The sequence below is a fragment of the Elgaria multicarinata genome, chromosome 18, assembly GCF_023053635.1.
Source record: "Elgaria multicarinata webbii isolate HBS135686 ecotype San Diego chromosome 18, rElgMul1.1.pri, whole genome shotgun sequence".
In the NCBI taxonomy this organism is placed as follows: Eukaryota; Metazoa; Chordata; class Lepidosauria; order Squamata; family Anguidae; genus Elgaria; species Elgaria multicarinata.
Window position 1 is genome coordinate 5,476,401 of NC_086188.1, and position 13,991 is coordinate 5,490,391.

A 13,991-nucleotide genomic window follows, 5' to 3' on the forward strand; every position below is an offset into this window, starting at 1 on the left:
CGGAGAAGGACCCCTGTGGATGATCGTTAGGTCTGGGCAGGCACATATGGGAGGAGGCGTTCCTTCAAATAACCTGGCCCCAAGCCATTTAGGGCTTTGAATGTTAATACCAGCACTTTGAATCGGGCCCAGACCTGGACTGGCAGCCAATGAAGTTGTAGAAGGACTGGTGTGATATGATCTCATCGGCCAGTCCCTGTTAGTAGGCGGGCTGCCCTGTTTTGTACCAGTTGAAGCTTCCGGACCGTTTTCAAAGGCAGCCCCGCGTATAACGCATTGCAGTAATCCAAACGAGAGGTTATCAGAGCATGGATCACTGTAGCTAGGCTATCTCTGTCCAGATAAGGGCATAGTTGGTATATCAGCCTGAGCTGATAAAAGGTGCTCTTTGCCACTGAGTTCACCTGAGTGGTTAGAGCAAGGGTGGATGAAGAACCTTTTTTCTATCAAGGGTCACACGCTGGCAGTGGACAGAGGACACCCTTTTTCTCTCCTTCCTCACCCTGTGGGTTACTATAGGGGGGACAGATAGCTCCTGCTTGTGGGTTGTTTTTTTTAAAATAGATTGAGGGCTGCAGGTGGCCCACTCCTGGGCTTGCTGGGAAGACCCAAATGCCCAATCAGCTCACTGCGGGGCGGTCTTAGGCCTGTCACTAGTTCTCAGCCTAATCCGCCTCGCAGGGGTATTGTAGGATAAAATCAGGTGGTGGAGAGAGGAGACCCCCTCCATGCTGGGAGTTGCACAAGTCACCCACCCCTGCTTTAAATGCTGAAGAAGAAAAGGCACTATATTCCATTTAATGGTCGGTAGCCATACACTATTAAGTACAGACAGTGTTAGCAAATAAAGAACTCAAATCTTTCCCTAGCTGGCAGCCAACTGCCCAAGTAATCTGATCTTACCGGTGTTCTATGTGGGCAACAATCCACAGGCAGATTGGTTTTAAATCGTTTTAGCAATAGATCAAACCCAAATGGGCTGCATTGGACAGATTTTCCATGCGCATCCTTTCCAGATCACTGGGAGGGAAAATGCAGCCATTCAAATGCACACACACTCTGGATACTTTTGCACCCAAGTTCATCAAGTGTGGAACAACTCGGCTCTCTAAAATATCGGTTCCATCTCTCCTGGTTTGAATTATAGCTCAGCTGCTTCTACTCTGGCAATCGAGTTGTAACTATCATGTAGCAACATCTCCACTAAGTGGTCAGCTTTTGTATAGCTACTCAAATGTTTTCCATCTGACTGGGAACTCCACACAAACCCCTGTGTTTTTGTGTGTGTGTGTGTGTGTAATTGCCACATTTGATGCAGAAGGACCATGAGCTCTGCTCAGCTCCAGTACTCAAAACAAATTCCTTGGAGTGGGAACAGAGTTCTTTCGTTCTAAAAGTGCACCAAGACCCAGTTGGTGTTTCGTGGGATTTGAGTGAAAAAGAACAGTTGTAGAACCTGCACCACTGACATCTCTCTGCCCCTGACCTACCTCATGGGATTATTGTGAGGATTAAGAATGGGAACATCACACCTTGAGCTCCCTCAAAAGGAACGGAGGGACAGAAATTTAATAAATATAGTATTGTGACTGAGCTCTGAAGTAGGCAATCCAGAGTTCAAAATTCAAAATGTCACCTCTACCACTTTAAGCAAGTGGTTCTCTGAGCCCCAACATCTCCTGTATAAAGGTAGCAATATGAACCCACCTTACAGAAGTAGACAATGTGCTTTTAAAAACTGTCTATATAAATGCCAAACATTTGATCCCTATCAATTTTTTTAAAAAAAACTATAAATATTAAAGAACGAAACAAAAACAGGCATTGCATTTGGCCATCACGTTAAACCAGGAATCGTGTGTTGAATGAGCACTGTGTGGAGGTATAACCATAGCTGCCTTATACTGAGTCAGACTGTAGGTCCATCTAGCCCAGTGGTTCTCAACCTTCCTAATTTATTTATTTATTTATTTATTTAAGCATTTTTATGCCGCCATTCAGCCAAAAAAAGCTCTCACGGCAGCTTACATGCCGCGACCCTTTAATACAGTTCCTCATGTTGTGGTGACCCCCAACCATAAAATTATTTTCGTTCTTCTCTACACGATCCATTGTCATGGGATGGTTTGCTAATGAAAATAATACATAACAATAGCTTTAATAATACAAAAGAGGATACATGTCATAGTTCAGTCAATGCAGTTTCCTAAGACCATCGGAAATATGTGTTTTCCGATGGTCTTAGGCGACCCCTGTAAAAGGGTCATTCAACCCCCAAAGGGGTCCCGACCCACAGGTTGAGAACCGCTGATTATTCTACCCCAATATTGTCGACTGACTGGCAGCTGTGGCTCTCCAGGGTTTCAAGCAGGATTAGGAAGGGACAACTTTGTGTTTATGTCTGAACCTGGAATTATGGTAAATAGTCCTAAAACAGCCAGGATCGGTTTAAAGTTGGTTTACAAATCCTGGTTTGTTTGGGTAAATTTAACCATAATCTCAGGTCTGGACATGATGTGAACCTATCCCTTCCTGGTTCATTTAGTCGCTCATGCAAAGTGGAATGAATGGGCTGCCTGCACCAGTGAGGTGCTCGTTCGAATCATGGTTCATTAAGCCAGGATTCCTGGCTTAATGCAATGCCTGAATGAATCAAACAAAATTAGACCCTCCACACCATTATTGCAACAGTCAGTGTGGTGTAGTGGTTATAGCATCCAACTCGGGAGATCCAGGTTCTAGTCCCCACTTGGCCATGATGCTCACTGGGTGACTTCGGGCCAGTCACTGCTCAGCCTAATCTACCTCATAGGGTTGTTGTGAGGATAAAATGGAGAGGAGGACCATGTAAGCCGCCTTGGGTTTCTTGCAAGAGGAAAAAAGGTGAGATTTAAATGAAATAAATAAATAAAACAAGCCAATATTTGCAAAATCTTCCCCCTAACACACATACTTTTGATAGCTGTGTACCAAAGCAATTATCTCCTTCTGCTTCAAGTCTACAACAACACACTTAAGACCCACTTCAAAAGATTCAGTATTTTAATTTTTCTCAGTTGGAATTTTTCACCATACAATTCAGAGCGGAAGCGAGAGGAGACAGTGCAGAGTTTGGGAAGTTTTTAAAAACAGCCCCCCTGTCCAGTACCAGCACAGGAACAAAGTGGCAAGTGCAAAGCCCCAACAGGGAGCTAGAAATGCAGGTTGTTTCTCGGCAGTTTGAACTTTGGGGTCATCTTGGGGCAGGAAACAAAGCCAGACGGATTGTGCCACGCCTTGTTCCCATCCCTGGAAGAACCTCGAGGTACAACCTGCCTCCTACCCCAATTCTCCCCAAATGTAAGATCAGGTAAGCACCAAAACCCTCAGCAGCCCTTATCTGGAAATGAGAACTGAGGCCTTTTCTGTTCCAGGCAACCCATTAAAACTAGTTCAGTGCATGCACACGGATGTGTTTTGGGTGACGGCCAAATGCACCAGCCAGGTTTTGGGGGTTGTTGTTGTTTTTAAAAAAGAAAATATACAAAATGATCGCATTTATATGGCTATTTTTGGAAGAGTGCAAAGTGTTCTAAGGGATTAACTAGGGATTGGGTTAAAAAAAGGAGATTCTCACATCTTTCTAAAGAGCTTTCAGATGACGTTTTCATGATCTCTCTCCCTACCACCCCTCGCCCTCAACTGCTGTGCTCAACACTGCTTCAGAGTTGTCCCTGAGGTTTAAAAAAGCTTTCGATGGCTGCCGTGGGAAGGAGTGTGTGGAAGTACGGTGGACACCCAGTGCATGTACGGAAGCATCTTATAAAGAAGGAGAGGGGTGGGGTGTAGCTTGTAGCTATTAGCACAGCTGTTCAACCAAAATTCTAGGGCAGTTTAGAGCCATGGCTCTTCCAGAGCCCACAAAGAGAGGTAACCACCAGAAATATAACTTTCACATCTGACTATCCAGGAACTATTTTTTTAAAAAAACAACACCTTGCCTTTAGGCTTCAGAAAATATGAAAGGGGTGAGGCTGGGACAGAAGAGGTGAGGTGCCGTCAATAAAAGAGAAGAGTCATGCTCAATCATCGCTTCGCATTAGATGGGAATAACAATGATGGAAAAAGCCTTGCTGCCATGTTCCCTCTGTTGGTCTTCAAAGTGAGCGAGCTTCTTCGTCTCTCGCCATGAGCTTGCGGCTTGTGAAAGAGGTTTTCATTCTCCTTCAACCACTCCTCCTTTTAATATTGGTTAAATCTCACCAGGAGTCAAAGAGGAGCCGAGTTTTGTCATGTCTTAGACACATGACCGTGGTCTACTGTGCTAGAGCCTTCTTGCAGAAGCGGAGAAGTTTCCGAAGCGTCGTCCTGGAGGTTAGGTCTTCGTGAAGTTTTCGCTGTAGTGTCTCGCTGAAAGAAGCCGGAAAAGTCTAGTTAGAACCTGGACTTGCGTGCGCTTGGCTAATCCCTCGTTTTAAATTCTGGTGTGGCCAAGGAAGTTTAAAATTCCTGCACCACATCCACCGTTGACATTTCGTCAGAAGGCATCTCCACCCGGCAGGAGCCTGGCCTGGTTCAAACTTCATGAGAAACGGTGGCTTAGCATTACGTCCATGTCTGCACTCCCACCTCAAGCGGTTGATTCAAACCAGCCAATTTCATAAACCGTGGTTTGAATTTGGTTTGTAATGATGAACAGGGGTGGGCGGGGGAGGGACACAGAGGGACTTCTTTCAGCCCGAAAGTTGAATTCAATTTTGGAGAAGCTCTCAGGGGTCACATTCCAGTGTTGGTTGGTGCAAAAGACAAAGGAGGCAGGATCAAAAGTAAAAAAAAAACCAAGCTTAAATCTCTGCCTGCCAGAAATGAATCCTCAGGGGTCTTTCAGACTTTCAGAATGAGGAGAAAAATGCACAAAACCTTGGAAATGCCAAATGATTGGCACTTGGGGGTGTGGCTAGGGGAAGGGCGTGGCCATCTGAAGATCGCAGGAGTTTCCCCACCCCTGAGATAAACCAGTCAAGATAAACCACGGTTAGTCTGGGTTCAGACTTTAACTGCAGTTAATTAAGATGCAAGTGAAAATATCCGATCCCTTCCTTGCAAGAAGAGGAGTGGAGTGGAGGGAGCAGACAAGCTTGTGCGCAATGCTAAACTAATACATCCAAAATCAGCATCTATGTTCTGCCATACCAAGGTGACTCGAGTTTACCTGGGCACGGTGAATGCCAGCTCTCCCCATACGAGGGCGTCCTTGAACAAGATATCATTGACTGCAAAACTGAAATGTCCCTCACGCTGGTTTCCACTTGTATAAGAATACGTAAGCTCAATGAAGGTCTAAATCAGTGGTTCCCAAAGTGGGCGGTACCGCCCCCTTGGGGGCGGTGGGATTGCATAGGGGGGCGTTAAGAGGCAAGGGGGTGGCAGGGGGGCGCTTGAGGTGGTCTCTTCCGAGAAGCGCTTCTCCAGAAGGTCTTAAAACCCAGGGACATTTTTATGGGAGAATGTAGTTTGGTCCCAAGCCATATAAGGGAACAATCTACACATGTATTAATACCGTTTAAGAAGAGTCCTTTTAACGGTGAATTGAAGTGTTTCAAAAGCACCAAAATGCTAATGAAGAGACATACCCTGCTTAGTGTGCCCCGCCATGCCGGCTGCAAAGCAGAGGCGTTCGCTCTCTTTTCCCTCCCTCCCTCGGCAAGCCTGCGGCGGGTGCTTCGGATTTTGAATAAATATTCAATTAATTGTTACTGTTTTCTATCTCCCCCTTCCCAACTAATATTCTATATATTTCACTCGTTAGCCCTTTTATAATTTTATTTTCCCCTTTCTCAATTTCTTTTTTTAAAATCCGCTCCTCAAATTTCGTTATTACTCTACACTCTCCGTTATCCTTTAACCGTTTCTTCGTCCATTGTTCTAATTGAAAATAATTTAACCAGGATAAATTTTTCTCCTTTAATGCCTCTTCTAATTCTTCTCGAGTATTCATCTTCTTTAACCAATCTTTAAGCTTCATTATATTCCTCTCTATTAAAATTTTCCCCAGCTTATCTTTTAAATTTCCCGGAAAATTCCGCAACATTATCACTGGTGTTATTGGGGAAATACTTGGAAGTAAGTCCTTTTTGTATACACACCATACAAAAATAAGAAGTGCCGTAAAAAGTGCTTCGGATTTTGAATAAATATTCAATTAATTGTTACTGTTTTGAATTTTATTGTTATTATCTTCCTTAGTGGGTCGTTGAAAACTTCTATTCTGAATAATGATTTTTACAGGGTAGGGTAGGGGGCACTGGGCATGAGTTTGTGGAACCAAGGGGGCGGTGACCTGAAAAAGTTTGGGAACCACTGGTCTAAAGCTGCCATACTTCTATGCTGACAGTGGCTGGTTAGCATAAAACAGTTGCTTTTTTCCTATTTTGTCAACGCCCTGCTTCCCTCCTGAAAATACTACAATTCTGGATTACCCAATGAAGCTGATGGGTGGAAGATTCAGGAGAGAAAAAAGCAGATAATGGATTAGATGTATACATTGCACAAAGAAGTGTGAGAGGTTATTGGATACTCAGCTTAGGGAGCAATCCTATGCATGCTTCTGTCTAAGCATGCATAGGATTGCTGCCTTAGATGGCCTTAAAAACACTGGACAAATTCACTGAAGTCTATACATACCAGGACCGGGTCCAGACCAGGTTATTCCCACATTCAGAACAAGCCCATTTCTTAGAACTTCACTGTATTGTATTATAATTATTTTAAGAGAAGGGGAAGAGCAATAACAGCAGGCGGGAAGAGATGTCAGGCAAAGTGGGGGCTGGTGGTGTGAGCTGGAGGGATTATTAAGAGATACCAGATGCCCGGTGGTAGTTCGGTGAGACTCAAGATGGCCACCATGCCGCCTGGCTGCCATGCTGCCTGGCCGCCATGCTGTACATGGTTTTTTTTTCCAAGTAGCAAGCCATTCAAGCAATGGTTTAAAACCCAGGTGGTTTTAAACAAAGTCAAGCTTTATGATAGTCGATGTTACCTTTTATTTTCCTGGTATCCACCTAGAATTTCGCTTCCTTCTGCGAGATGCTGGCTTTTTCTTTGGAGGCCTGGTTGGCCCCTCTAGGTCCTGACCCTTTCTTACTACTCCAAAATAAAAAGCACTTCCCCTAGAAAATAATCAGTCTCGTTTAAAAAGCTTATGCTATACTTCTAGGAAAGTTCATTTATTTGCTTAAAAATAAATGAGGGATGATTTTTGAAGTTTAATTTTTGTTAAGAGAGGTATCATAGTAATCACTGGAACTAATTAAGACAATCTACATTATCGGAGGGTTGGTTTTCTAGAGGTAAGATGATTTACTTCCTAGATCTATTAGGAGAGGTAAAATTTTACTTAGAAAGTTGTCAAGCCAGATTCAAAATGGTTTGTCCACATTTGTGCTCCCCCCCCCTTTTTTTGTTTTTGTTTTAAAGCAATGCTTCAGGAACTCAATTTTTCTTCTCCCTTTGGTACTATGAGCCAACCATTATATATTTGAGTACTTGGACCTTTACTTCACAGAGTACTTTACAAGCTGTTCATCCCCATAATGAACCTGTGCGGTAGGTCACCGTTATAATCCACAAGTCCAAGGGCAAGAGATTGATATATATATATAGAGAGAGAAAAAGACAAGAGAGAGAGAACTTGGCCATAAATCATGGCTTGCTCAGGCATTTGCCGGCCTTTGGGTCCAGGCAAAGGGGCTAGTGCTCTAATAGAGCCGCCATTTTAGCTTTGCATGGTGCGCCCAAGGAGGCAAGAAGCAGAGAGAGCGTGAGCTCTCCTTTTGCATGCCCGGCTTCTTCCAGGTTAAGGCGACCCATCTAGGGGTCTCTTACCTGTGGGCCCTGATAACTGTAGCCAGTGCTGGATCCAGGATTATAAAACTTTGTGGCAGATAGGGTCCGAACCACAATGGACCCATCCTTCTGCCGTACAACATTCAAACTCTGTTGAAAAAATGAAGATTTCATGCGAATACCATTCTAAACTGGCTTGAGCTAGATTTGAATTTCATTATATATAGGTTTAAATATATAAAAACATTCATTTGACAATCCAGGCCAAGAGTGTTGAAGAGTTGTAGCATTCAGTTGCAAGGATTATTATTAATTATTATGATGATGATTACTACTACAGAGTGGGCTTTAGAAACCAGGAGGCAACCTTTATGTAGCTTTGATGCCCAGCAGGAGAGGAGAAAGAACTCCGTGCTAAAGGGCAGATTTAATATTCGTGATAATTAACTTTCAAAGAAGGCAAGAGATGGCACTAGACTTGGAGCTGTGATGCCAGTCAACAACCTCTAACGAACAAACCACAGGTGTTACTCACTGACAGGGGAATGTGGGCCACTGGTTGTCTTAGCCAGGTCCAAACTAGATGCGAAGTTATTTGTGCAATCAGCAGGGGGAATGGATTTTGTTTCTAAAAGTCAGTGGAAGGCAGGGAGGAGGATCTAAATTAATATTGAGGTTGGGCCAAGGTAGCTTCAGTCTTTGTCTCTGCCATTGTTCTGATCCAGATCACTCCTGGGGCTGTTATTTATTTTTTAAACTCGCTCATTGCATGAACATCTTGTGTACTCCGTCCTTCAGAGCTGCTTCACATTTATCTGCCCGCCGGTCACAAGGCTGCAACATCAAGGAATGGCATGGATTCTGTATGAATAGACCAGTGTGCCCCAAAACTTCCAAAAGAAAAGAAGTACACCTTTCCCTACATTAGTGTAATTGGAAATATATTTCTCTTACAGTGGAAAAAAATATTTCACTTTCGGAGGGTGAAAATGAGAGCAAACCACAAAACGTTTGGTTGATTAATGACATATACCAAAGACACAAAGGATGTAGGAGTGTGCACAACAGAGAATTATTCATCGTGCCTGTAGCCGTAAGTGTGGGGGAAGATCAATAGTACCACACCTCCCCCGCCTGTAAGAATAAAGATGTGCAATAATGCTTCAAGTTAGTGTTGGCTAGAGGTGACATGTGGAGGACATCTACATTGTCATTATTTAACCCACGTTCAATCAAGAGGGAGCATTGGTATTATACAAAAAGGAAAAAGAAAGGAAAGGAACCTCTTGTGCAAGCACTGAGTCATTACTGACTCTTGGAGGGACGCCAGCTTTCGCTGACGTTTTCTTGGCAGGCCTTATAGTGGGGTGGTTTGCCGTTGCCTTCCCCGGCTGTTATTACCTTTCCCCCAGCTAACTGGGTACTCATTTTACCGACCTCGGGAGGATGGAAGGCTGAGTCGACTCGAGCCGCCTGCCTGAAACCAGCTTCCGCTGGGATTGAACTCAGGCCATGGGGAGAGTTTCAGCTGCAGAAACTGCTGTTTTACCGCTCTGCGCCACACGAGGCTCTTATACAAAAAGCAACAGGGAATATTCAAACTGTTTGGGGTTTTTAAACATACCCAAAGAAAAAAATCCAGAGGGCCAAAGTCTTTAAGGTGCTACAAGACTCTGTTGATTTTGTTGCAACAGACTAATAGATTTAGGCTGCAATCCTATACACACTTGCTTGGGAGAAAGTCAGACCGATTTCAATGTGCGTTACTTCTGAGCAGACATGCAAAGAGTTGTATTATGGCAGAAACTTTAGTGGACTGGAGTCCACTTCTGTAGATATATCAGGCAAAGTGTGTTCTAAATCTACAAAAGCTTCTACCATAATACATCCAGTAGGCTTTAAGGTGCTACAGTACTCTTGTTTTCACCAGGAATACACACACACACACAGAGTTAGTGGGCTGGATCCAGACTGTGTCATACTCTGAGTAGACTCATAAGAACATAACAAGTCCCATGTTAGATCAGACTAAGGGTCCTTCTTGTCCAGCACTCTGTTCACACAGTGGCCAACCAACTGTCGATTGGGGGCCAACAAAGCAGGACATGGTGCAACAGCACCCTCCCACCCATGTTCCCCAGCAACTGGTGCACACAGGCTTACTGCCGTGGATACTGGAGGTTGCACTTAGCCATCAGGGCTAGTAGCCATTGATGGCCTTCTCCTCCAGGAATTTATCCCACCCCTCTTTAAAGGCATCCAAATTGGTGGCCATCACTACATCTTGTGGCAGCGAATTCCACAGTTTAACGAACTTAACATAGTCATGACTAACTTAAGTCTCATTGACTTTGCTGGGTCTACTTTAAGAAGGACTTCATCTGTATCCAACCCATTGTCAATGTCGTGGACTCGACAGTTTGGATTGTTGCTCTACCACTGAGCTATGGGTCCTCCCCTTCCTTCGTCCTGCAGGATGGGCTTCCAACACCAGACATGTGACAGGGCCTTTGTGTCCAGGGCGACCAGATGTGATCCCCACACCACACTAGTATCCCACAGGGAGAGAGAGAGAAAGAGGACTGAGACACCAAGGGCCTTCAGATTTACAGGATGGGGTGTACCTGCTTTTCTCCAGATACCCCTGCTTCTGGTTGCACACTAAAATGCAAAACCAGGAACCCGGGGGAAGATCCCCCTGCAAGATGCACCATCATCAGATTACCAGGCTTCTGTGTTCAAGGGGCAAGGTGGAAACCCAAATATTCCGCACCAGGTTCAACATGTTCTGTACCTAGAGGGGGAAGCCACAATTTTTTTCAAAGCCTGCATAAGTGATGCCCTTGACCTTGCATTAAATACATCTGTCTGTTTATCTTCTCTCTTATCAACACTAGCAAGGAGCTGCACAACGCAGTAAGGTCCGACTGGTGGAAATCCAACTCCATATGGCCTCCTCACACTCCAGGCCTCCAGATTTGCCCCAGACACTTTTTAAGCACAGTCCTGAGTGTGTCTAACCGCAGAACTTTGGATCTGACACAGGCTCACCTGTCCACTTACATCAGATAGGAGCGTTCTGCAACTGCTCCGTGGCCACTGTGCATATTCTGTGTGGCCTTATCTACAGTCACAGCTAAATGCCAAATAGAAAGCCACAGAGACCAGGGACTTTTAAAAACAGGAACAACAACAAAAGGCTGAGATCCCAAGTTACGTGGCAAAGGAGCTTTTAAATTCAAATCGGCAATCCCAACCCCCAACACACACACACACACACACACAAAAGAGGAGAGACAACACCTCTTATCTAACCTAAGAGTACTCCCTAGAATTCCTAAACAGCCATGATGTGATAAGATTATATAAAAGCAACTTAGAAGCCTACTGCAATCTATTTCTCATCTGCCTTGGCACGTGCAGAGGAAAACCTAATGAATAGAAGACCCAAACTTATGCATTTAATTGGTTTTAGGAGTTCTGTTGAAACAGGTTGCTTAAAGCTTTCCTCTTACAACAGGTTTGCTCATGCTTGATTTTCCAACAAGGGGATTTGCAATTTAATGGGGTTAAGTCAATTATGCAGAGCAGCAAGGAATGGATAGGAACCAGTCTGTTAACATCTTTCAAAAGGGAAGAACAACAATGACTTTAACTGGGACTCCCCTACTCCACCCCAAATCCAGTTCAAAAATATTATTAATGCAGCACACAGAAACAGTTTTGATTCAAAAAGGGAATGCTGGCCATGCTGCTGCTTAATTCAACTCATCCGGTGGACATGATACACCCTGTCGGTGTAAAGTACGGCAACTTGTGGCCTTCCAGATGTTTTGTCCTACTACTCCCATGATCCCTCACCACTGGCTATGCGCTGGCTAGGGTTGGTGGGAGTGGTAGGCCAAAAAAACCTGGAGGATTCAGAGGACCAAGTTCTGCTGACCCCAGCGGAGCGAAGGAGGCTCAGCGTGAAAGAGCAGCAGAGACGATTGTCGGTCTAATTGCCAGCAGCTGCTCCAGGATGCTGAACTTAAAATTAGCCAGAATTTACAGGATGATCGCTGAAGATACAATGGCTCAGTTCAGACACCACGTTTCTCAATGGTGGTTTTAGAACTCCACGGTGGAGTTTTTAAACAACCGTTGAGAAACGTGTTGTCTGGCGGGAAAAAGTTTTTGGAAAACACTCCACGCTGTGCAGAGGAGAGTTCCTGCGCAACAGTTGTGTTGCGTGTTGTGTGGAGGGCTCCGTGGAGTTTGCTGTTGCGTTGAGTGGACTTTTTCCATTGGCTACAGAGTTCTTAGGCAAGAGTGGTGAAAGGAGTGAGGGCCGTTCTAGGAGAGCTGCCGGGCTTTTTTTCCTCTTTTTTTTTGCAGCAGTGGCTGATGGGATACCATCGGGAGGAGGAGAGAGGGTGAAGGAACTATCAATTAAACATTGCAATGGATTTTACTCAACTCCACATTAGCCCACAGTCATGCAATGGTGGAGTTAGAACACGTTGTGCGAGGAGCACCTCCTAAAAACTCAACTGTTGAGTGGAGTTTTCACACTGCATTGACTAACGTGTTGTCTGAACTGAGCCAATGTTGTATCTACACGCCAGATCTCATCAGCCTGATCCTAGACCCTGAGCCTCACCCTTACCTTTACGCCTTGAATGCCTTGGATTTGGGGACTCTGAATTGGAAAAGGACTCTTCTCTGCCTCATTGAATTTACTTCGTTGTACTGGTAAACTTCCCAGCCCTTCATACAGCCTCACCTCACCTCACTCTCCCTCCTTCCCTGGCCTTGATGGATTTGTTGCCTGACTTATCTGCAAGGGATTTATTGCAGTCTGACAAAGCCTGACAGTAAGTTATCATTATCCAGCTTACAGACCTTGAGTTATGGTTGTAGTATAGATTAAGAAAAAACAACAGCAACATACATAACATAAAAGAGGTCTGTTGAACGCATTAAAGAAAGCACTTGAAGAATGTCATTTAAACTCAATGGGGTGTGGGGGTGTTTTTAAAAAGACAAGATTTTAGCAGTCTACCAGAATTTCAAAGAAAGAAAAAAGGCCTGATGCTTAACGTGAGTTATCCTAATCATAAAATCACTTGTTATATTGTAAAGAATTTGGGTTACTTTCCCTGCCTCAATCCAAACGGAGAGGTGGGTAAGAAATAAGATGATGATGATGATGATGATGATGATATTGAAATTCACAACCAAGAGAGTCCTGAGGCACCTTAAAGATTAAAAATTGTTTTTACATGGCATAAGCATATACGGTCTTGGCCCATTTTGTCCCATGAATCTGATGGAGCATCGAAACTGAGAATCCATATTATTGGTTTACCTTTTGCCATCATTAACACAAAATATGTCGCTCAACCATGCTTGTCAAGATTGTGACCCGGAGATTTGCACAGTGTTTTTAAAGTTCACCAGTGATGGAGTCACAGCAGAACAGAGTAAGAGATGAGTCGTGGCTTCATGACCACCAGCTTTGACAGCTATTCTGAGGATACAGCACAAGTTTCCGGGTTGCAATTTGACAACCTAAGCGAAACCACTCAAAACCTTCCTCCCCTGGACATGACTTCTTCCTCATTAGGTGGCAGTGAACGACTCAGGAGTTTCCTGTTCCTGTTCTATTCTTGCTAGAGAGACATGGCCTGTTCAGGTGTAACAGTGGCAAATCATGGGTTAATTAACCCAAGATTTGCCACAGCATGTACCATATGTAATGCTGCCACTTTCATAACCTCTGATTGGAGGCTGTTTCATGCTGTGCAAACCAGGACACTATGGGTTATTCATGGGTTTAATGGCCCACAGTTAACCTCAGAACTAATTGTAGGTTAATTGTGAGTTGTTTTGTTTAACCCATGAATAACTCAATAGTGTCCGGGTTCACATGCCATGAAGCAATCTCTGATCGGGTTGATTGGAGGTTGATTTTGCAAAGTGGCAGCAGCACAGTTAATTAATTAACACTTGATTTGCTGCCATTTCCTCCACACTGGGTCACAGTAAAGTTCTTGCCTAGTTTTCTGAATGTTGTGTCCTCTAATCCTACCGTGACAACTCTGTTCTACGCCTTTTCGAAATGGCCTTCAGCAGACCACTTTCAAAAACAAAGCTTGCTATTCACAGAGTGACAAATCACACGG

General features: G+C 44.2%; 1 protein-coding gene across 3 annotated transcripts in view; it reads right to left on the reverse strand.

Annotated features, from left to right (window-relative positions):
* Positions 1 to 2,511: 2,511 nt before the first annotated feature.
* The window catches only part of SCARB1 (scavenger receptor class B member 1), a 56,741-nt gene continuing 45,261 nt past the window's right edge, over positions 2,512 to 13,991 (reverse strand). The window contains exons 12-14 of one of the 3 annotated variants that reach the window (XM_063143822.1): positions 7,864 to 7,974; positions 7,019 to 7,148; positions 4,300 to 4,389 (exon numbers count right to left, since the gene is read on the reverse strand). In XM_063143822.1, coding sequence (XP_062999892.1) covers positions 7,041 to 7,148; positions 7,864 to 7,974 — 219 coding nt within the window. In that variant the 3' untranslated portion in view covers positions 4,300 to 4,389; positions 7,019 to 7,040. Of the gene's footprint in view, positions 4,390 to 7,018; positions 7,149 to 7,863; positions 7,975 to 13,991 lie in introns of all 3 variants that reach the window. The other 2 variants (XM_063143824.1, XM_063143823.1) reach the window with 2 other exon arrangements.